This window comes from Mustela putorius, unplaced genomic scaffold (assembly GCF_011764305.1).
Source record: "Mustela putorius furo isolate JIRA1106 unplaced genomic scaffold, ASM1176430v1.1 tig00003845_pilon_pilon_pilon, whole genome shotgun sequence".
In the NCBI taxonomy this organism is placed as follows: Eukaryota; Metazoa; Chordata; class Mammalia; order Carnivora; family Mustelidae; genus Mustela; species Mustela putorius.
The window spans coordinates 69,457,422-69,482,710 of record NW_025421998.1 but is presented as its reverse complement, the minus strand read 5'-3'; the positions used below and the strand labels follow the sequence as shown (position 1 = coordinate 69,482,710).

Here is a 25,289-nt window from a genome sequence, read left to right as displayed (position 1 = left end):
AAAACTTTCAAAGAGAGAGAAACCAAAGCAAAACAAAAATGGGGTCATGTGCAAAGCATTGGAAATTATAATGGTAGCAAATGCAAAATGTTGCTTTAGCCAGAAATTGTGATAGGATTTTTTTTTTTTTTTGAGACTGGGAAGAAGAAAAGAGGCTAACTCTACTGTAGTAAGAAGTCAGTAGATGGTCAATCTCAATGAAAAATCAAGCATGCCATGTAGATATTGGGAGGTAAAACAAATAATTCAAAAAATAACCCATTTCAGCACAAGAATCAAAGGCTTCTTGAGTGCAGGAATCATGGATTTGGGAAAGGAACCGCTGTTTTTCAATATCTGTCATGTACCATTTACAGACATGTGTTAATCCTTTAACCATTACAGTTAGATTAAAGAGTAGATAAGAATTTGAGTGGGGTCAGCGTGGGTCTGCACAGATGTGATGCTAACGTTTCTTCTCTCTCCAGATTCCAGGTATATCCTCTTGCCCGTCGTGTTACATCACCTCCACATGCACCTGCAGGAGCAGAAGGACCTGATCATGTGTGCACGTATCCTTAGCAACGTATTTTGTCTCATCAAGAAAAATAGCTCAGTAAGTAAATACAGGTCAGAGTATGTAGTCCCCATCAAATGACTTTTGGAAATAAAAATGCTCAAAGTCCTCAGAGAAACTTCACTAAGCGTAACCCTCTGAGATTCTCACTTTTATTTCCAGCTGGGTTGGACATTTTGCTTTTGTTCTGAAATAATTTTTTTTCATCTTGTAGGATTGCTATAACCCCAAATAACCTGGGTTTCCTAAACTTGTATTTCGAGAAAGAACTGAATACCCAGTGAGAAAAAATTAGAACTCTCAAAGCCTCCCACATGTATCTTTAATCTTGATATGCTGAATTCTCTGTGGCAAGAATAAATTACTGCCTGTGAAGTGAAGTCTTTTTGGACCCAGTCTGTGGAAGGCTGCATGGTGGTGGTCCGAGCTTGGAATGGCTCTCGGACCCTGCCCTGCAGAAACTGTGGAAACAGAGGAAAGCCCCGGGAGACCGAGCGTATCTTACACTATTGTTATTACTCAGCCCCAACGGTAATCACTAGAGTGTTGTGGATTTGGGAATTCCTGTGCACATACCTGATGCTTGCTGCAATGCTGTTACATTATAGAATGCAGGGCAAATAGAGAAAAATCACAGACTTCCTTAGAATTGGGGACAAGTCTTTGAGTATTCATGTCCATGGCTCATGGCTCACGGCCGATGTGAAATTCACATGTAAAGGATGTCCTGTTCTAGCTCTGGCAGTTTACAGGTGTGAATTGACGTATACTCATCTTTGACAGCTTGTCCAGAGCAGTGTTGGGAGTCCCGTGTCTCTCCCTCCTTGCTACTACTCTGCTACCGTCTCCCCATGTTTGTTCCTCGTACTTATGATCGCCTTCTGAAGCACTCAGTGTTGAGCTGGCATGGAACCCCAGTGGAAGGAACAGAGAGAGGGCCCCAGGCCTGTGGAAAAAGAGTTGGTACTGGAGAGGAAAAGGGCAGAAGCTGTGTTTGAAAATGTAGTAAGAGAGTGGTGCCTGGGTGGCTCAGTGGGTTAAGCCTCTGCCTTTGGCTCAGGTCATGATCCCAGGGTCCTGGGATTGAGTCCCACATCGGGCTCTCTGCTTGGCAGGGAGCCTGCTTCCTCCTCTCTCTCTCTCTCTCTCTCTCTCTCTCTCTCCCCCCCTGCCTGCTTGTGATCTCTCTCTGTCAAATAAATAAATAAAATCTTAAAAAAAAAAAAAATGTAGTAAGAGAGACCTGCCCAGGGAGGGAGGACTGATTTTTGCACATCCCCAAGATCCTAGGCCCCAAAGTCGAGCTGGGACTGGGAAGAAGAGTGATGACAGGGAAAATGTTAGTTTTGCTTTAAAACTTTCCTGTATAATTCTGCTGAGTGAGGGGATTCACTGCAGAAGACTGAAAACAACTATCAACAGTAGCGGAAAAGACTTTTTAAAAATCTCTCCTGTCTCTTTCAGTTTGGAAATTGCAGTCACCTTAGACTTACCTGTTAAGGAATTCAGAAGAGAAACTCTGCTCTGCAGGAGAAACCTTGGTAGTTTTCTTTCAATTGTGAGAAAGTTTATCATGAAACCCTGGCCAGAGAGCTGTTCAGACTCCCACTTTGTAACAAAGTTTTTGTTTGTTCCGCTGGTTCTGTTTTTGGAGAGGCAGTCTTGGTAGGGAGCCTTTGGACACAGAGTTTTGTCTTTGCAGGTGTAATAAGAATCTAACTCTATTAAAACATACAGTCAGTGCAGAGTAGTTTGGGTTTCTCTCTCAGGTCCTGGGGGCTTGGATACAATTTTGCTTTAGGGAAGCAGTGCCCGCCGTGGCCACTGATCTTAGATCCAGTCTGGAGCTCATGGTGCTCGTCTATACTGAACGCTGTTTGCTCGTGTTACATGGAGAGTTTTTTAAAAATCATTTTTATGGGAATAGTCATTTGCACTAAAAAGGGTTTTGGAAAATGACCTTTGCAACTCAAGTGATGAGAAGAGGATATGTAAGCACAATCTGAAATTGAGACAGTTAAGAACATTGGGAATCAGGAGGGGCTTTCCGTCAGCAATCCGACTCAGAGAGGCGAACTGCCTGGGCCCCATTACATGCTGTGTTCATGCATAGCTGATGCTCTTAGTGCATCTGGTTTGCTTTCCAGGACGTCACCCCACCTTTCATTTGTGTGTCCAGCAGCCACTGCACAGCCTGCTCTTGGGTAAGCTGTGAACTTCTCTGTGCCTTTTCTGTAAAAGAAGGTCATTGACGTAGGTGACATAGGTGAGGTCCAGTTCTGTCAAGTTCGCTAGTCCTCTGATTTTTTGATTCTGTGTTTGGAAATGTGGGGTTTTTCCCTTCTTTTCCACTAGAGAGATTAATATGTATATGAAGCCACCATTTCCTGAGCTTTTTATTTTTTTCCCTTCAGGAGAAATCAGTGTTGGAGGAAATAGATGTGATAGTGGCCAGCCTGCTGGACATCCTGCTGAGAACCATATTGGAGATCACCAGTCGACCTCAGCCATCCGGCTCCGCCATGAGGCTCCAGTTCCAGGATGTCACTGTAAGAGCATAAAGCAAATGGCCCCGAACAGAGCATAGCTGTGCTTGTAAAAGCTTCAGTCACTTTGAGGGTGGGTTGCTATAGGAAACTGGGAAATCTGGCTCTGGGAGAATGACCCTTGTGTATTTCGAAGATACACGAAGTTAACTTGCATTTTGCCAGGGAATGAAGATAAGAAACACTGTTTGTTAAAAGATCTTGGATTAAGATATATTTAATTTCAGAAAGCCAAATTTGTTATTAGTTCTCACTTTTCTCAATTTAATTAGCCTGTGATTCTGTGTTCCCAGTCCTCTTGGTACTTTTCATTCTCTTTTTATCCACCAAATTGCTTGAGGAGAGGAGACTAATGAAATAGAGAAACAGGAGTCAGGTGTCCTGAGTTCTAATTCTGGATTTCTCACTGTGGATAGTAAGGATCTTAATTTGGGGATGCCTTGGTTTCCTTAGGTATGAATTGAGAAAGTTTGACAAGGTAATTTCTAAGTAACCTTCAAGCTCCACTATTTTATGAGTATTATATAACATGATTTATAAAAAAATTAAGAAACAGTATATCTGATAGTTTATGTATGTGTATGTATTTTTATTTTTATGTGTGTGTATCTATAGAGAGCGATGGATTGATGATTGGGTGGATAGATTCTATTTAAAACTCACATTCAGTTCACCAAGAATGGTTTTTTTTTTTTTATTTATTTTTTTTAGATCTGATTAAGAATATTCTTCCAAATATCCAAAATGGCTGTAGATGCTATAGTTTTCATATATTTACAAAAATGTCAGCTTTTGCCATTCTTAATATAAATCATCCACAGAAGAACCTTTGTCTTAAGAATGTTTGCTCAGCCCCTGATGAAAATAATTTTTATTTCTACTTAAAAAAAAAATACGAAGTCTGCCCTGACTCTCCTACCAAGTTCTCCTGACTGTTTCAGGACGGCCACGTTGTGCTGAATTTTATTTTCTCTGCTTTTAGAGCTGAGATTAACCTGAAGAAACCAAGCTCTGAGTTTGGGAAATAAAGTTAAACTCTCTCTTTTGACCAACTAAGTTAAAGATACTATGAAAACTTTCTAATATATGTAATAGCTCTATTGCCTCATTAAAAGAAAAGATAAGCCAAGCATTTGAGTTCTCCATTTCACATGGAAAGTGGTACCTGCATCATGGGTTCGGCTTCGTGTTTTTAGCGCAATGCTTGGTCCAAAGTAAATGCTCAACACATATTGTTGCTGCTTAACACTCCTGGGGTTCATTATGGATTTGAAGGTTTGGGGGTTTTTTATGTTGAATTTTTTTATTTTGTTTTTTCATTTTTTTTTTTAGTTAAACTTGTTATTTTGTGATAATTATAGAGTCACATGCACTTGTAAGAATTTTTACAGAGTTGTAGGAAATATTACAATATTACCCAGTTTCCACAATGATAAAAATCTTACAGAACTATCGGACAGTATCAAGACTAGGATACTAACATTAATAAGTCCAGACACAGAATATTTCCGTGGCCCCAAGGATCCCCCGTGTTGTGTTTACAGTCAAAACCACTTCCTTCCCATCTGCACCTCCTCCTTAACCCTGACAATCCCAAACCTGTTCTCTGTTTTTATAATTTTGTCTTTTCAAGCATGTTACAGAAATGAAATCATACAGTAAATAACCTTTTGTAATAAGCTTTTTTTCTTTAACTCAGAATAATTCCCTAGAGATTCATCCAAGTTGTTTTAATATATTTATATATTTATACATCTTATTCTTTTTATTGTTCAGTAGTTTCTATGTTTTGGATGTACTACAGTGTGTTTAACCATCACCCATTGAAGACCACCTGGGTTGTTTCCAGATTTTGGCTATTACGAACAAAGCTGCTATAAATGTTTCTGTGCCAGTTTTTATGTAAGCATAAGTCTTGATTTCTCTAGGATAAATTCCTAGGAGTGTGGTTGTTGGATTATATGGTAGTTGCAGGTTTAGTTTAGTTTAGCTTTTTTTTTTTTTTTTAAGATTTTATTTAATTGAGAGAAAGAGAGAGTGCAGCACACTCAAGCGGGGAGAGGGGCAGAGGGAGAAGCTGGATCTCCACTGAGCAGGGAGCCCCACGTGATACTCTGTCCCAGGACCCTGAGATCATGACCTGAACTGAAGGCAGACGCTTAACTGACTGAGCCACCCAGGAGTCCCTGCATGTTTAGTTTTAGTTTTAGTTTTTGTTTTATATTTCATTTGCTTATTTGAGAGAGAGAGATTGAGACTGAGAGAGCGAGCATGAGAGTGAGGAGGGTCAGAGGGAGAAGCAGACTCTCCGCCAAGCAGGGAGCCCAATGTGGGACTCAACCCCAGGACTCCAGGATCATGACCTGAGCGCTCAACCAACTGAGCCACCCAGGTACCCCACATTTTTAATTTTTTAAGAAACTGCCGAACTGTATTCCATAGTGGCTGTATAACTTTACATTCTCATGTACACAGTGTATGAGTGATCCAATTTCTCACTGCCCTCTTCAGCATTTGGGGTTGTTGGTTTTTTGGTTGTTGTTGTTGGGGGTGGTGGTGTATTCTGTTACATAGGAAGTAATATCTTACTGTGATTTCAGTTGGCATTTTCCTAATGACCAGTGATGCCGAACATACACTTTCATATACTTGTTTGTCACCAATATATCCTCTTTGGTAGAACATCTCTTCATGTCTTTTTCCCATTTTCTACCCAAATTGCTTTTTACCATTGAATTTTCATGGTTCTTTATATATTGTAGATACTAGTCCTTTATTGAGTATGTGGGTTATAAATATTTTCTTCCTCTCTATAACTTGTTTTTCATCCTCTTAACAAGGTCTTTTGCCAAAGTTTTTATTATTGATGAAGACCACTTTATCAGTTTTTCCTTTCATAGATCATGTTTTTGATGTCAAGTCTAAGAATTCTTTAGTCCAGCCCTATATCCTAAAGTTTATCTCCTAAGTTTTTTTTTTCCTAAAAGTTTTAACAGTTTTATATTTTACATTTCAGTCTACAAACCATTTTGAGCTAATTTTTGCAGAAACTGTGCCAGATAATCTAACATTCTATTATCTCTATATTGACATGTATTAATTGTCTTTTTTCATTAAATTTAAGCTCTTCCTGGTCCTTGGTATGATAAGTGATTTTTAATTAAAGTCTGGACATTTTTATAAGACTGTGAATCTTACTTAAGCCTTCTGTTTTAGCTGGCTTTATGTGATACCACTTGGCAGGGGAAGGGGAAGGGTGCTAACGCATGATGGCCAGAGGTGGAATTTCGTGTTCCCCACATTGTCTTCACTAACAACATCGGACATGAAAGCACCGGCTCCCGATTTGGCTTTCTCTAGGGAAGATATTAGGGCACCCCTTACATAGCTTTGTGAGCATGGAAGTCTAAGCTCACCCTTTGGTGTGGGTGAGACCAAAGTCCTTTGTGGTCTTCACCTGGAGTAGAGCAGTAAAACTTTTGGCTTGCTTAACTGTCCTTTACTTGATCTTTTGGCGAAAGAGAGTAGACTTTTGTTGTGTGTAATTGTTGGTGTAACTGGCCAGCTTCTTCAGCTCCAGGTGTGAGATACCCAAAGCAGAAAGAAAACCCAGAGAATGTGGTACTTTGTCCTTCCTCAGCTCCCAAGGACCCTGGCCAAACTGCTTTCTTTTCTCCACCTTCAGACTCCTCTTCTGTTTGTTCTGTATCTATTAGTGAGGTTTGTAAAGTAGTACATAGCAGGAGGAATAGGTAAAAGTATATCTACTCCATCTTCCCCAAAGCAGAAAAAAGTTCTCCTTCATTATGATTTTGATGGTGACATTTTAATGGCTTCCTGGCAATGGAGCTCTAACATAGTCTTAAAATGGTAATAGCCTAGCAAACTTCAGAGCAAATGTTGGCTGTGCATAAGGACTGCCTGAGGTTGGAAACTAAAACACATTTTCAGACTGCTTTGTATCCAGAGGCAGTTGTCAATGACAGATCTCTCTGGGGTATGCCTGGCCTTTAGGCCTTCACAGTATAATAATCAATGCAAATTAAGAGACTTGAAGGCAGTGAAATCAGGTTTGCAGAGGACACTGGGGGTAGGGCCAGCAGGATGTTCCTCCATTGTTCCGAATTTTAGGAAAATCACATAAGGAGAAACTTTCCCCAGCATAGCCATGTTGTACCCTCCCCCGTTTTGCAAAAAATCAAACTCTCTCAAGGTATGTGTTTTGAAATTTGCTGGGAAACATCCATTTGGATTATTTGGCTCCTTTGGTTTTATGCTGTAAAACATTTTTTTCAGGGGAGTCAAGCTGATCTGCTTTGAATCCTCTTTTGCAACTTTATTATCTACAGGCTCTTGAGCAATTTACAAATACCTCTAAGCTTCTCTTCCTTTGTCTTTAAAACAAAAGGGGGGGACTTGGGTGGCTCAGTCATTGAGCATCTGCCTTCAGCTTAAGTCATGATCCCAGGGTCCTAGGATCCAACTCCATATTGGGCTATCTGCTCGGTGGTGAGTCTGCTTCTCCCTCTCCCTCTTCCTCTCCCTCTGTGTGTTCTGTCTCTCTCTCTCTCTCTCTCTCTCAGTAAATAAATAAAATTTAAAAAGCAAACAAAAACAAAAACAAACCAAGATAATTGGACCTCTCTCAAAGTTAGTGTGAGGATTTCATCACATGTATAAGGGTTTAAATAATATCAGTTTACTTCAGTCATTATTGTGGTAGCAGCAAGAGTCACAGTAGTGCTATTATGACTGCTGAATAATTATACTGTTGTATAGTGAGGAGCATGCACTGGTCATTTACAGAATCAGTCCTCTGTGGGCACTGAAGACTTAATTTCTTTACCATTTGCTCATGGAGAACAGGCTCTTTGAATAAGGTCTTTACGTGGTAGTCCTACATTGAACACTTCCAGTCCTTGCAGAAAGTGCCCGCAATAAGTGGACATCCCGTGGGTGAAAGCAGTTCCCACAGCATGTCATGGCGGAATGTTCCAGTTCTCCTGCAAGTCACATGGCTGTCACCCTGCCTCCCCATAACACTAACAGCAGGACTGACTTCTGCTGTATCATAATTCTAGATAACAGTAGCCTTATTTTTACTATTTAAAGAGATTGTACTTTTTGTTCCTTTACCAACTGTTCTTTAAATTTTAAAATGCTCTCTCTTGCTAGAAAGAAAAAATAAAAGACCATTGTAATCTGTTCCTTTCAAAAATCTAATTGTATGTGGAAGCAGATTTAATACAGCAGCATGAACATGTATGGCCATTTGCTCACACCCTCAACTAATTGGACTCCAAAGTTCCTTGCAGTTTATAAATGCGTCTTTCTTTGCCCGTAATTTAGTTTGGCACCATTTATGGTACAGGTAACTCAAGTCAACATTGGCCATGTCTAAGAAAGATACACTGGTCTAAACTTTCCATGTACTGTGGGCTTCTGGTTGGGGGAGGGAAAGGGATGCAGAATTTTTTAAGAAGTTTCTGGAAAGGGCGCCTGGGTGGCTCAGTGGGTTAAGCCGCTGCCTTCGGCTCAGGTCATGATCTCAGGGTCCTGGGATCGAGCCCCACATTGGGCTCTCTGCTCAGCAGGGAGCCTGCTTCCTCCTCTCTCTCTCCGCCTGCCTCTCTGCCTACTTGTAATCTCTGTCTGTCAAATAAAATAAATAAAATCTTTTAAAAAAAAAAAAAAAGAAGAAGTTTCTGGAAAAAATAGTGCATGTGTGTAACAGAAGGTTTCATAAGGGCCATTTTTGTATGAGAATACATGCACTCCCAACACTTGTTGTTTCTTATCTTTTTAATTTTAGCCATTCAAACAAGTGTGAGGTGATACCTCATTGTGGTTTTGATTTGCATTTTCCTAAGGATGAATGATATTGAGCATTTTTTTGTATGCCTGTTGGCCATCTGTATGTCTTCCTTGGAAAAATGTTTATTCAGGTTCTCTGCCTATTTTTAAATCACATTGTTTGTTTTTTGTGTGTTGAGTTGCATTATTTATGTATTTTGGATCTTAATGCCTTATCAGATATATCATTTGCAAATATTTTCTTCCATTCAGTGTGTTGTCTTTTTGTTTTATTGATGGTTTCCTTTACTGTGCAAGTGCTTTTTATTTTGATATAGTACCAATAATTTATTATTTTTATTATTTTTTTAAGATTTTATTTATTAATTTGACAGACAGAGATCACAAGCAGGCAGAGAGGCAGGCAGAGAGAGAGGGAAGAGGAAGTAGGCTCCCTGCTGAGCAGAGAGCCCGATGTGGGGCTCGATGCCAGGACCCTGGGATCATGACCTGAGCCCAAGGCAGAGGCTTTAACCCACTGAGCCACCCAGGCACCCCCCGCCCAATAATTTATTTTTGCTTTTGTTTCCCTTGCCTTAGGAGATATACCTAGAAAAATGTTACTATGGCCAGTGGGCATCTAGGCTTCTTAACAGGTTAAATATGCTTTGAATTCCTAAATAGATTAAGTGAATACATAAAATGACATTGCAGAGTAGATATTCAGATTAATAACACATCAAAAATGTGCCAAAGATTAGATACTAGGATAAGTTGTTTGTAGTCTGCAGCAGATGTGACAAATATAGATAATAACCTGGATTCAAGGAAGTGTTCCTATGTACACTGACTGTAAATACGTAATGAAAGTCTATTGTTTTTTGAACAACTCTTCTTATTACTAAAACTATTGATACTAAAACTAGAATAATACATTATTCTAACTTCAAGGCATGTCACTATTCACAGGATGGTATATTTTAGGAGTAAACATTTTAAGAATATTAACCTAGTCACTACATTAGAGATAGTGTAGCTAGAATGTAGAAAAACTAAGAAATGAGAGATTCAGTGGGTTTCTACTAAGTGGATTTGCATTTTTAAGTTGAGACTTACTGGAGAGGTTAAAAAGTCAGACATTGGTTATCAACTGATAGATTTTTATATGCCTATTTATATTTGAAATATAACCTCAAACTCAGGTATATTTCCTCTATGAAATCAAATCAGTCTGAGCAGGTAGGTAGAAGAACCAGAGATACATCCCAGCTTCACCGTTTTCTAACTGTGAAACCTGGGATAAATAACTTAACCTTAACAGATCTTACTGTAAAATGAAGTTAATAGTATCTACTCAACAAGGCTCTAGTAAGGAGTGAATTTGATAATGAAAAATGCAGGGATGCCTGGGTGGTTCAGTGGGTTAAGCCTCTGCTTTCAGCTCAGGTCATGATCCCACGGTCCTGGGATTGAGCCCCACATCTGGCTCTCTGGTCAGTGGGGAGCCTGCTTCCCCCTCTCTCTCTGCCTGCCTCTCTGCCTACTTGTGATCTCTCCCTCTCTCTCTGTCAAATAAATAAATAAAATCTTTTTTTTTTAAATGCAGTAACTTACACATAGTGCTATTCCATAAACAATAATGTTGTCCTAATGTCTTTTTTAAGCTTTATTAAGATGTATTACATCTTAATAATGATGTAATATCTTATTACATCTTTATACATCTTTATTTATGTAAGATGTTTTGACATTCCAAAAATTGCATATATTTAAAGTATACAACTGCTAAGTTTTGACATATGTGTATATACCTGTGAATCATCATCAAGATAAAGGACATGTCCATCAATCGGAAAAATTTCCTTGTGCCTCCCTCACTTTCCTTCCTCTTGCCCTCCCCCATACTACCTCATCCCCAGGCAGCCACTGCTCTGCTTTCTGTTACTACAGATAAATGTGAATTTCTAGAATTTTATATGAATGGAATCATATGGTACATAGTTACTGTTAGGTTTTTTTGGGGGGGTGACATTTCTACTTTTTCCTCTCAGTATAATTATTTGAGTTTCTTCATTGTTGTTTTATGTAGCAGTATTCATTCTTTTTTAATGCTGAATAGTGTTACATTATATGGATATACTATAATTTGATTATTCACTCACCCTTTAGTGGACATTTGGGTTATTTTTGGATTGGACTATTCTGTTCTATTTATCTATTTTTTCTGTTTTGACACCAATAACAATATCCTGACTACCAGAACTTTATAATAAGTCTTGAAGTCACATAGTATAAGTCCTTCAACTTTATTCTTTTTGAATGGTGTTTTGGCAATTTCAAGTCCTTAACATTTCCATATGAATTTTTAAATCAGCTTGTCACTTTCTATGCCACAAAAGACCTGATGTGATATTATTGGTATTATCATGAATCTGTATATTAATTAGAGAAGAATTGACACCTTAATAGTATCAAATCTCCCAATTTATGAACATAGTATTCTATTTATTTAGATCTTTAATTGTTCTCATCAGTGTTTTATGATTTTCAGTGTGTGAATCTTTTGTCCTATATATCACTAAGTACTTAAATGTTTCAGTAGTATTATAAATTATGTTATTTTGAATTTCAGCTTCCAATGAACCATTTCTCATATGTAGAAGTAAAATTGATTTTGGTACATTGATCTTATATTCTGAGACATAGATTAATTCAGTTAAGTAGTTCTAGTAGCTCATTATAGATTTGATAGCATTTTTTGTGCACACAGATATGTTAAGTATGGATAAAGAGATTTTTTTATTCCTTTCCAGAATATATTCCTTTATTATTTTTTCTTGTTTTATTGTATTGGCTAGAAACCAATATAAAGTTGAATAGAAGTGGTATCCTGTTTAAGCTTTGCAATGTCTGAAAAATCTTTGTCTTTCTTTTTGAGAGATTTTTTTAGGGTAACGATCTTGATTGATAGTTGTTTTGTTCTTTCAGTACTCTAAAGATGTTGCTCCAAGGTCTTTTGGCTTGTATTATTTGTAATGAGCAATATCTTGCCCTTACCTTTGTTCCTCTGTATGTAATGTGTCTTTTTTGCACCGACTGTTGTTAATATTTTCTCTTTATCTCTGGCTATTTTATTATAATGTACCTTAGTGTATTTTTTTCATGTTTCTTGTACTTAGGAATTGTTGAAATTTTTTAATACATAAGTTTATAGTTTTCAGAGAATCTGAAATTTTTCCCCTTATTTTTTCAATTACTTTTTCTATGCCCTCCTCCTCTTTGAGTTCTCCAATTACATATATATTCTGCTACTTGAAGTTGTTCTTTAGTTCACTGATGCTTTTTCTTTTATTTCCTTTTTTTTTTTTTTTAATTTTGGAGAATTTCTACTGTCTTCAAGTTCAGTAATCTTTTCTTCTGCAGATGTCTAATCTGCCACTAGTTTTACTAAGTAAATTTTCATCTCACACATTAAAGTTTTCATCTCAATTTGGGTCTTTTTGTTTTCTTTCATGTCTGAAATTAATATGTTCAAACTTTCCTATAGCTTCCTGAATATGTAAACTATGGTAATAATAACTTTTTTTTTTAAAAAAGATTTTTATTTACTTATTTGGCAGAGAGATACTGTGAGAAAGGGAGCACAAGCAGGGGGAGTGGGAAAGGGAAAAGCAGGCTCCCCCCCCCTGAGCAGGGAGCTCCATATGGGACTCGATCCCAAGGCCCCGGGATCACGACCTGAGCTGAAGGCAGACACTTAACAACTGAGCCACCAGAATGCCCCAATAATAGCTATTTTAATGTCTTTTACTGCTAATTCTATTATTTATGTCATTTCTAGGTCTGTTTTTATGGATTTTTTTTCTCCTCATTTGGATTTTTTCATCATTATTTTTTCCTGCTTCTTTGTATTCCTGGTAATTTTTCATTGAATGCCAGACATTGTGAATTTTATGCTGTTGAGAATGGATTTTTAAAATTCCTAGAAATATATTTGAACTTTGTTCTGGAATGAGGTTAAATTTTTTAGGAACTATTTAATTTTTTCCTATCTTGCTTATGAACTTTCTTAGGTAGGGTCACAGCAGCATTTATTCCAGATGTAATTTTTCCCTTCTGCTGAGAAAAGATCTTTTTTAGTATTCTGATGCCCTAATATGGCAAGGTTTTTCCAGTCTTGCTGGTGAAACAAGGATACTATTCCCAGTCTTGAGTGAGTACCAGGTAGTATTCTCTTTTCTTTTGGCTTGTTATTTTCCTAGCCTTGGATCGTTTCCTCACACACATGCACTAAAATATAAATCATTGTGCCCTTAAATTTTCCATCTTTTGTGTTAAGTACCACAGGTTTCTTTGTTCATTAGCAAAGTATTATGTTGAGCTTAGAAGATAGATTTCTGCTAACCTTTACTTGTTAGTTCTTAAATACTTGCCCCACCAAGTGTGTAGGAATAATTATTTGTTATATTTGTGTTACAAACGTTTATCCTCCTGCAATAGGTCAGTCTGCTTCTTTGGTTACCCTGACCTGTAATTAAGTAGTATCTCCAGGCCTCCTTTGGCAGCTGGAAGGGTTATATACTTTTGACTTTCCTGACTTAGCTGCCTCTGTTGGAAAATCCCAATTATGAAAGCTTTCAGTCCCCGATTTTACACGTGAGTCTATAACCACTTTCCATGTAAATGTAAAGCAAAACAAAACAAACAAACAAAAACAACAACCCACCAATTCTCAATTAAAATACATTTTTGTAAATTTACTGTCTGTTACCACTGATTGCTTCTTCTGTTGTGTTCATATTGTTTTAAATGTTATTGTTCTCATTAAAAGTAGATTTTTTTTTCTGAGTGCTAAATGTTGCATTAGAGCACAAATATTTTAAGTTAGATGCAAGTGATAGCAATTTTATAGGTCTTTAAATCTAGGGATGCTATTTTTTCATTTATTAATTTTAAGAATGGACTTTTTAGGAGTCAGTCACATAGCACCCAAGCAGAAAATGATGACAGTTAAGCTATTTTTAAAAGGTGTTTGAAACCAACATTGTGATGTATGGCTTTCTCTATACCCTGCCAGTTAGCAGACCACCACTGAGATGAGTTGGAGGAGACTTTGAATTCAGAAAGGGAGCTTGAGGTACAGGGAGAGTTTTGGAGTTAGAAAGACACGTAGATAACTTCAGCTCTTCCACGTTTTAGTGGAAGACTCTGAGCAAGTGTTTTAGCCCACGGAATGTACAATTTATCTTCTTTAAGTAAATATTATACCCCCTACCTCATAGCACTGAAAATAAGGCTAAATGACATAATGAATGAAGGTATAATAAATGCTCAGTAAAATGACCTTACCTCCTTTAAGTGCGTGAAGTTTCCTAGTGAGAAGCTTCCACACAAGTCAAAACAAAACAAAACAAAACAAAACAAAAAAAAACAAAAAAATCCTCCTAATTTGAAAATGCATATATACCAAGTAACTGGTATTCATCACAGGGAGAAATTTTGACTATAATATTATGGTTACTTTAGATTTAAAAGACTTCATAGAGTGACTTAAATCATAGTGGTGTTTTTTTTCAGTGTTCTATTTGAGGGCAGTTCAAAGTAAGTTATTGATGTTCATTTCATTTTTACTCTTAATAAAAAAATATGCTTTTTTTTTTTTTTTTTAATTAGGGGGAGTTTGTTGCTTGTCTCCTATCCTTATTACGACAAATGACAGATAGACATTATCAACAACTTCTTGATAGTTTCAATACAAAGGAAGAATTAAGGGTAAGTAACTTTTTAAAAAATTTCCTATGTCTTTGTAGCTTTCTTTGTTCTCATTCATTATTGTTAAGATAGTTCCCTGACAGTTGTTTTACCTGTTTGTGTTAAATTCTGAGCTGTTTTTTCTCCCATTCATCCACATGTCTGACTATCTATCTTGGCTCATTAAGATTTCAACTACTCAAGCAAAGCATTTAACTTTTATTTTATACAAAGACATAGGATTTGAAATACCTGTCAGCAAAATTCAATAAACTAAAACAGAATCACAGACTTAATGAGACAAAAGCAAATAGGCTAACTCTAGTTAGGTGGACTTGGAAATATTGCCTTTAAAGAAGATAAGGGTGAATATATAAATATATTAGCAGATTTCATCCCTCTAAAACCACAATGAGGACTTGTGGCTACAGTGTTCTGACTGGAGAACAGGGTTGTGTTTGATATTCTCTGTCAGCTACAGTCCAATCAATATGCTGTGCTAGTGTGACAGGCTGACATTAAATAGAAAATATTGATGCCAGGTTTATAAAAATGCGATCTTTCCTGAGATTTAGGGAGCTCCAGTGCTTCCTTCACGGTGTTCACTAAAACCTTAGAAGTTGATTGTCCTCAGCTAGAAGAATGACCTGTCATCTGTTCTTATTTACTTTTATTTCTCTCCCATCTCTTGAGTTTTCCAGATACCTTCATAGGTACACCATTGTAATGGAAGGGATTCTTAACATAGCGGTGGGGGAGAATTATAGGACAGGAGGAACAGTCACACTGCGAGATTTGCATGACCGGAAGCCTTCATAGCACCTCAGAGGAAAACCTGTAGATGTTTTTTAATATAGATCATGCACAGGGATCACTTATCTTTGATCTGGAAGATGTTGCATGACCTTAGAAGCATCTTTCAAAGTTACATTGGAGCAGTTGGCAAGCTGAATCATGAAACAAAGAAAAGGTTTGGGCAGATGTACTCTCTCAAGCAGAAAGTCAGTTGGCATAAACCCATGCCTAAAAAAACGTTTTTCATGTTTATTTTCAACCTTGAGTTTAGAATTAAAAACAGATAAAAGGCCTTAGAAAGCGCCCACTCTATGCACAGAAATTCATGTGGTTAAAAAGGAAGATAATTGTGTAGTCATTAACTTCAGAAGTTGAATATTTAAAACAGGTAAGGAACTATTAGGTTTTACGTAAGAAGTCTTGACTTCATGTTTTAAAATTTCCCATAGGAAAAGCTACTACTCATTTTTACAGAGCCTGGGAATAAAACAATAGCAGAGGAGCACACATTGAAAATCATAATTAATCTAGGTATTGAGTTTTATACCTTATTATGCATGTTAATAATAATAAAGCAAATGGAAGTCATGAATAAAGTGTTTTATGTGGCCTTTCCTCATTTCAGTCAGCCCACACCATTTCACCATTTCCCACTTCAAAATTAACTGGGCCTTCGGGCCAGGAAAATTATTGAGTGCTCTTAATTACTTCATCTGTTCTTTAAGCAGTATCGATTGAGAAATTCAGGAAACTACTGGTTTTGTTATGTAACCAGGTACAAATTGTCCAGTCCCTGTAGGGGGAGAAATCAGACAGGTAATAGGCATTGACCCCCCAGGTAGCGAACTCCCAGGGTAAGCACATGGTGCTTGAGAACATCTGGGAATTGCTGCCAACCCAAATTCATGACAGGAGGAAAAGTCCCCAAGGGAGGTCTCAGCTGAGAACTAAGAGATGAGTAGGAGTGTTCTGGACTTACCTTTGTCTAGGACATTTAGATCTCTCAGCTAAAATGATACCAGGATGTGCTAACTGACAAAGCACTCTCTATGCCACCTTTGTAACAGTTATTCAAACCCAGAATGTTTTAGTTTTATTTGTTTGTATGAATCCCCAACCCCTAACTACTAGATTATAAGCTCCTTGGCGTGTGAAGCTTTGGTTGGTTCACTGCTGTATCCTCAGATCCCAGAACATACTCACCACCATTGTAGGCACTCAAGAAACATTTGTTGAAACCATAAGAGACTCTTAATCTCACAAAACAAACTGAAGGGGGTCGGGGGGAGAGGGATAGAGAGAGGGGGGTGGGGATATGGACATTGGAGAGGGTATGTGATATGGTGAGTGCTGTGAAGTATGTAAACCTGGCGATTCACAGACCTGTACCCCTGGGGCTAATAATACATTATATGTTAATAAAAAAATGTGTTGAATGTTTGATAGAATATAAAGTATGAAGAAGAGAGTTGTAAGACAAAAGGCTGTGTGTGGGCTTTAAGGACATTTGGAAATTGTAGATGGTTTTAAGGAAGAAGGGAGAGCCATGGTTCCATTTGAGTTAAGAAAAACCTGCTGGTTGCACTATTGAAAATGAATTAGCCAAGAGAGGCAGAACGTATACGGGAGGCAGAACCGTATAAAGGATCTGATGCAGTCTGTACTAGAAATAACTATGGCCTGAAAGTGAGATGATCATGATGGTAGTAGATTCTGGGGACATTTAGGAAGTTGAATTGGCAGTGCTGGTCACTCAATTTATAAAGAGGTGGAGAGATAAGAGCTGAAGATGACTCCCAAGCTCTTTAACAACTGGCCAGTTGTTGGTGCCATTCACTGCAAGGGGAACCCGAGGTGGTGTGGGTGTACAAGTTAGGGAGCAAACATAAATCTGGTTTCAGCTAGAGTTTGGTCACCCGAGAGACATCAAAATGGTCATGTCTCATAGACAGTGTCTACAGTTTAGGAGAGAAAGCTGGACTGCAGATGTGGATTTGGAAATTGTCATTGACATCATTGGGAGTAAAGGTGATCATTCAAGGAGAGTGTAGACTATGTAATTGAAGGGATCTGAATAGAATCCAAGCATCAAGGAGGAAGAAGTGTTGAACACTGCTTGCTGCTGCAAGGAGGTGTGGTACGATCCTAAAAGGATCCTTTAATTTTGTCAATGAACTCGATGAGCAATTTCAGTGCATTGGGGAGGGTAGAAGCCAAGCTGTCATGAATTGAGGAATAAAAAGAGAAAAAGCCACAGTAAACTTAATACCATGTTCCAAGGAAAGGAGGATCAGGTGTTTACTAAAGGAGAACTTTGGATATCATAGGAATATTCAGGATGGAGGAGACGTAAGCATGTGTAAATAGCAACAATTAGAGCTGGTAGAGGAGAAGCTGAAGGTGCAAGGAAGAAGTGCACGAGGTAGGAAGGTTCCCTGAGAAGGCAGCAGGAGGGGACGGAAGTAGCCTTGACAAGGAAGATCATTTTCCCAGTGTAAGAATGGGAGTGGAGTAACTGGGATGAAGGCAAACTCAAGGTCACTTATTTTATTAAAGGCTAATTAGTCATCAGATTTTAATCCGTATTTTAAAAGTTCAGAGGTCACCTCTTAACAGATCTATTTTTCTTAGTCTCCTTTTTCTTCAAAGCCAAATACCCGCTTATGCTACTGAAAGCTACATTACAGGATCTTTCAAAGAAGAGTAACACCAGTCCACTGTCCCTTATGCGAAGTCCTTAATACCATTATTTTAGAAATTAGAAGCTTTGACATTTCAGGAAGATAATGTGTACATACTGTATGTGGTATAAGACCTCTAGTAGGATTTGGGATAGCCACTATAATTTAACATCTTAATATTTCTGCAGTTAAAAAATACTCTAAGTGGGATTAAATGAAAACTAAATAATTCAAGTCAGGTTTTGCTGCCGAATGGATTATAAAACCAGAATTTTTAGAATACTTTGAGATTTTACTCTGGTAGTAAAGCAACTGAGGACTTCTAACAGCATACCCTTCTATGAAACAACACATGCAAAGTACTGTTCTAAAAGACTGATTCATATTAACTCATTTAATCCTCAATCCCCTGAGGTAGGCACCATTATGATTTCATTACAAATGTCAATTACATGATTCAGTAGACATCTATTGAGCACCTTGGCTAAACGTTAGGGATATCAACACTAATAAAACAATCTCTCTTAATGCTTTAATGTTATTAAGAGCATCTAAATCATTAGGTTATAAATGAGTGGGATGTATAAAAACAACAATGGCAGTCTTAGAATACCTCCTCGCCCTCACCCCTACCTGCACCGCCATGGGCCTTGCAGTGCTCAATGCTTTTCCTGCCATGCCTCATTTTACTCCCCACTAACCTGCCCCAAGCACCTTCCACACCTGCAAGGAAGCAACTGAGAGGGCCTGGAATTCTATTAACATTGGAGCTCTTTGCTCAGGCAGCTAAACTCAGCTTTTTCTTAAACTTTAATGAGGTTTGTTCAACCAAGATCTTTGCCATCAAATTGCATAAAATTTCATTTGTCAACTCCTTAAAAAGTAATAAGGCAGTTCCAGTCATGAAGTGGGAATAAAAGGCCAAATTAATGGAAGGAGAGTTATTTGGAGGTTTTGTATCTACCTTTAGGTTAGAAATGGAATATATATAAGGGAACTGTATGTAAGGAAACGTGCAGCTTAGTAAAGTGGTATTTAATGGAAAATTGTAGCTGATCCTGGGATTAGACACCAAAACCACCATCTTACCTACTGGTTAAAAGTGATAAAGTATGTCCCCCTCCCTTCCACACACGTGCATTCTCATCTCCAGATGTAGCTACTGTTGACACATAAGGCTATATCCTCACATAGTATTTTTTTTTAAAGATTTTATTTATTTATTTGACAGAGAGAGATCACAAGTAGATGGAGAGAGAGGCAGGCAGAGAGAGAGAGAGGGGAAGCAGGCTCCCTGCTGAGCAGAGAGCCCGATATGGGACTCGATCCCAGGACCCTGAGATCGTGACCTGAGCCGAAGGCAGCGGCTTAACCCACTGAGCCACCCAGGCGCTCCTCACATAGTATTTTTTCTGATCTATATATATTCACACATTTTTAATGGACTCCTATTATTCGTATTAGTTGCACTTTTTCACATAGTAATATGGCATGAATATTGTAGAGCTCAGTATATCATTTATTGCACTGAATCACACTATATGGATGTTAATAATTTAATCATTCCCATTTTGCTGGTCATTCAGGATCTTTCTTATATTTGCCCAGAGAAGGTTACAGCAGGGAACATTGTGACACACATGTCTCTGTGGACTTGGGCCTTATTGCTGTAGAACGAATTCCTGGAAATCAAACTGTTGGATCACGGGATATATGCATTTTAAATCTTCCTTGGTACTGACATATTATACATTGAAATATTCTTTTTTTTTTTTTTAAGATTTTATTTATTTATTTGACAGAGAGAGAGATCACAAGTAGGCAGAGAGGCAGGCAGAGAGGGAGGGGGAAGCAGGCTCCCTGCTGAGCAGAGAGCCCGAAGCGGGGCTCAATCCCAGGACCCTGAGATCATGACCTGAGCTGAAGGCAGCTGCTTGACGGACTGAGCAACCCAGGCGCTCTGAAATATTCTGATAAATATTTTTGTTGTTTATCTCTAGCATCTCTGCTTTTTTCTTTCTTCATATCAATTCAAAGAAAGATTTGGCCTAGCATTTCACAGTGGTTTTCTAAATGAAAACAAATTTTAAAAGTACGGAGTTCCCATATCTATTAAGGTTATTGGTGTTTTAACTCCATTCTTGTTTGAAGAATCAGGATGTCTCCAGTTACTGTTGGAGTGGCTTCTGGCATTTTGAACAGCGTGCCTCTCCTGGGTCCTCAGGGGCTCTCTGTGAGTGGTTTGAGTCACAATGTCAACACAACTGTGTAGGAGCAAGGACCTGAGGGCTGGTACTCTGCATTGTATAGACCTTTCCTTCTTTGGAGCATGGCAGTATTTTAGAAATGAACAAAAGCAAATACTAGGAAGTGATTAGAGTTGTTTTTTTTTTCCTCCTTCTACAGTCAGTAATGTTTTATTATACACCCACCTTCTGCTGAGGGCTAAAGGTTTGTCCATATCCGTGGTATTTCTTGTACATGGAGAGCAGTGAGTCTCCTGTTCTTTGTTGATTGTGACTTTTCACATAGAACAGTGGGGATCCTGCTTTAAGCATGTGATTATACCTGTTCTGAAAGTGAAGTATGGCACCTTGACAGCCTTTCATTGTCGCCCATATACTGGCCCCCAGCTTTGAAAAAGCCCATCTGATCAAGTCACAATCCAACTTAAAAACCCTGAGGACTTCACGTCACCTGTGGGACAAGGTCCAGTCTCTGCCGAGTCATCCCCGTCCTCAGTCTACCTTCCATCCTCATTATCCTTCACCCTCCTCCAAACCCCTTTCACAACAGCCACTTAAAATTACTCGCATATTCCTAGCCAACTATACAGTTTTTAATTCCTCAGAATCATTTTTTTTGTGTGTCTCCCTGAAATGCCTAGTCTACCATTACTCACTCGCTTGAATTGCTTTATTTTACCCCCTATTAATCCCTCCCTGATTTTACTTTACTATAAAATCCAGCTCAGGAATCACTTTCTGTACAAAGTATTCACAGAATATGGCGGCGCCTAGCCCCACTCTTTCCCACCCTCCCTGATAGCACCCAGCGCTGCCTTCTAAATGTTCTTTCCTTGGATCCTTGATGACTATGTTCTGTGAGAGTAGGGACCATGTCTTTGTGTCCTAAGCACAGAGCCTGGGACAATATATCTCTGTTGAATGAAACAATCCTCTTAATAATGTCTGCATACCTCATAAATCATCTTTTTCTGTACATTTATTCCAATTTATAGCCTTTATAGTATTATTAAAAAAAAATAGTTCTCTAGCTCTTGAAGACTGAAGACCACTTGGGGGTTAGTTTTTCATAATATGCTTACATAGTCACCTTTAAGGTTATGAATTTCAATGTGATAATAATTATTCACACCCTTTAATTAAATTCAAACCCCATACCAACGCTGTTACACATTTGAAATTTGTGGCAAGTTTTTAAAACAATATTTGACTATACTTTAAATTCTAAGTGAAGAAAATGTGTTCCTAGGAGGCTCTGTTCCCTTCCGTTGCTTTTGACATAAGGAGACCCTGTCGTGGCCTGATGCTTTCTTTTCTTGAGTTCTTAACTCATGTTTCATGAACTTGGAATTCCTCCTCCTGTGTCTCACTCATTCTGTTGTATAAATTTCATTTCTGTCTTCTGCTACGCTGATACCACAGAATGCTGTGTCAACACCAAGCAGTTTTTGGTACAATATCGTCAGGAAATGAGTGTAAAACAAATTTCATCCTCTCACCCAACTGCCTAAAAACCTCTCACTGCCTTACATTGCCCTCAGGATAAATTTCCACATCCCTTACCATGGAGCAGGAGTGAGATCTATTTACCTTTTTTTTTGATCTTCCATCCCCATTTCTCGCCACTCCCCAGTGCAGTCCAGGCAACCCTGGGTTGTCTCTTGCCTTTAAGGCCTGCTGGTAGTCTTCCCTCTGCGTGGAATACCTGGTCCTCAGACTTCGCCTCGTTTGCAGCACATGCATAGATCTGTGTGGTGTTTAGATTAACGTTCTTCTCTCCCGCCAAACTGCACGCTCCCTGAAGGCAAGCATCCCGTTCAGACTGCTGTGGTAAGACATGTAGCAGACACTCCATAAATAAATAAATACATACATAAAAGAATGTATCTTTTTGCATTCAAATAAAATAAAAAGAATGTATCTTACCCCACTAGGTGTCCCCAGCGTCTAACACAGTGCCTGGTACATAATAGAGCACTCAGTATTTATGAATGAATAAATGTTAGTGATGATTTCTAAAGTCATAAAAAATTGCTCTTGCTTTCTTTTCTGTTTGACTGTGGGCATTCTTATTGTTTTGGTTTTCACATGATCTTCCTTACTTGAACCTCTTGCACTGAAGAAAAAAGTGCTTCTATAAAGTACTACCTCGCTGTTCCTTTATCTGTTTCGTACCCTGATCAGAATAAAAACAGTAATGCAGTTAAGTTACCATATTGTGCTATTTGAAGTAAACAAACAAAAAAGAAACTGCTCCCAGGCTACCAATTTTAAAGTAGCAGCACATGAAACACCTCCTTGTTGCTATCCAAACAGGAATATTATTTTAGTAATGTTCTTTTTTTAAATTATAGGCAAGATCTGTTTGTTATTGTTATGTGTGCAAAATAATTTCATATAGACATGCAAAAGCACCCATTCAGTGAAATGATCAGAGCTGAGAAGTACTTAGGGCAGACTGGGAAACCGCAGTGGATTTGAGGAGGGCAGGCAGGGGGTGTTGAAGAATCCAGCATTCGGGTATTAGTGCTTTAAAAGACTGGAACTGAGTTGGAATGAAACCCGTTGCATGGCAGCTGAGGGTAAATCCTTGCTGAGCTCTATCTCATAGGAGGGTCACAGTAGAAGGTGTTTATGTTATCCTCTGACAAAACATTGTCAGATTGCCACAATGTGTTGGGTTCTATAAAGATAGATGAAGCTTGCTTGCATGGATACCATAGGAAGCTATTTGAAAGACTAAAAGGTTTTCTTATGGGAAGCAAAGATTTATGTCACTACATGGGTGTTGGCCCAGTGTCGCACACCACCACACCTTTTATTCTGTGAGATTAGTGGGAATAAGAAAACAAGATGGCACTGAAACAGATGATCTATGTTCAACTCTTCCACCTGGGAATAACTTTCCCTTTGACCCGAGCACTATAAAAGAGCAACCAAAGTTGTCAGCCCAGAAGTTAGATGTCCTGCCTGCTGTAGCCAGTTTTTCAGACAATTCTGCCCCATGTGGCTGCTGCTGCTGCTTCTTCTTCTTCTTCTTCTTCTTCTTCTTCTTCTTCTTCTTCTTCTTTTTTAATTAACGTATAATGTATTATTAGCCCCAGGGGTACAGGTCTGTGAATCGCCAGGTTTATACACTTCACAGCACTCACCGCATAGCACATACCTTCCCCAATGCCCTGTGCAGCTTCTGTCACTCTCTCCTACCTCCCCCCATACACACACTCCATTACTAAGGGTGCTACCTCCAATTTCCAATTCTCTAAAAGGTTTGAGGGATAATGATGAAATTTCAGTATTTTTTTAAAAAAGATGAAATTTCAGTATTTTAGAAATTAAGCTATTCGTAAGTCATTGTGAACCATGAGAAGTGACTCCCACCTTCATGATTTTTTTTAAAACATCTATCTAATTTGAATCTCCCTGATGGCTAGTGATGATGAACATTTTTTCATGTGTCTGGTAGCCATTTGTATGTCTTCATTGGAGAAGTGTCTGTTCATATCTTCTGCCCATTTTTTTTTATATGATTGTCTGCTTTGTGTGTGTTGAGTTTCAAGAGTTCTTTATAGATCCTGGATATCAACCTTTTGTCTGTACTGTCATTTGCAAATATGTTCATCATCACTAGCCATCAGGGAGATTCAAATTAAAACCACATTGAGATACTACCTTACACCAGTTAGAATGGCCAAAATTAGCAAGACAGGAAACAACGTGTGTTGGAGAGGATGTGGAGAAAGGGGAACCCTCTTATACTGTTGGTGGGAATGCAAGTTGGTGCAGCCACTTTGGAAAACAGTGTGGAGATTCCTCAAGTAATTAAAAATAGAGCTTCCCTATGACCCTGCAATTGCACTCCTGGGTATTTACCCCAAAGATACAGATGTAGTGAAAAGAAGGGCCATCTGTACTCCAATGTTTATAGCAGCAATGGCCATGGTCGCCAAACTGGGGAAGGAACCAAGATGCCCTTCACAGACGAATGGATAAGGAAGATGTGGTCCATATACACTATGGAGTATTATGCCTCCATCAGAAAGGATGAATACCCAACTTTTGTAGCAACATGGACGGGACTGGAAGAGATTATGCTGAGTGAAATAAGTCAAGCAAAGAGAGTCAATTATCATATGGTTTCATTTATTTGTGGAGCGTAACAAATAGCATGGAGGACAAGGGGAGATGGAGAGGAGAAGGGAGTTGAGGGAATTTGGAAGGGGAGGTGAACCATGAAAGACTATAGACTCTGAAAATCAATCTGAGGGTTTGTTTTGAAGGGGCTGGGGGTGGGAGGTTGGGGGAACCAGGTGGTGGGTATTGGAGAGGGTATGGAGCACTGGGTGTGGTACAAAAACAATGAATACTGTTACACTGAAAAAATAAAATAAAATAAAATAAAGGAAAACTGAAATTAAAGTGAAGTAAATTAAGTGAAGGAAAAAAAGAAATCTATCTAAGCAAGTGCAGCCAGATAGGAAACTGAATTCAGATATAATTCTTTCAAAGGTAAATTCAGACATCCATTTTGGCAGAGAGTATATATAGTCATTCTGGGAAGCCGAAAAGAATGAACTGAAAAACTTTCTGGAATAAGTTTTAGAATTCATTAAGAAAAGTTTCTCAATGTTTTAGTATGATAATGACCTGCTTTCTAAAAAGAGTGTTAGAGGGACGCCTGGGTGGCTCAGTTGGTTAAGCAGCTGCCTTCGGCTCAGGTCATGATCCCAGCGTCCTGGGATCAAGTCCCACATCGGGCTCCTTGCTCTGCAGGGAGCCTGCTTCTCCCTCTGACTCTGCCTTCCACTCTGTCTGCCTGTGCTCGTGCTCGCTCACTCTCTGACAAATAAATAAATAAAATCTTTAAAAAAAAATAAAAATAAAAAAAATAAAAAGAGGGTTAGAATGTGAGGTGTTTCCC

The 25,289-nt window shown here is 38.5% G+C and overlaps 1 protein-coding gene across 3 annotated transcripts in view; it reads left to right on the top strand.

The window, feature by feature from the left end:
• Positions 1-25,289, top strand: part of DOCK4 (dedicator of cytokinesis 4) — a 437,391-nt gene that overhangs the window by 320,023 nt on the left and 92,079 nt on the right. For all 3 annotated transcript variants that reach the window (XM_004741945.3, XM_004741944.3, XM_004741943.3), the window contains exons 24-26: positions 468-595; positions 2,971-3,105; positions 14,569-14,667. In XM_004741945.3, the coding sequence (XP_004742002.2) occupies positions 468-595; positions 2,971-3,105; positions 14,569-14,667 (362 nt within the window). The remainder of the gene's footprint in view (positions 1-467; positions 596-2,970; positions 3,106-14,568; positions 14,668-25,289) is intronic.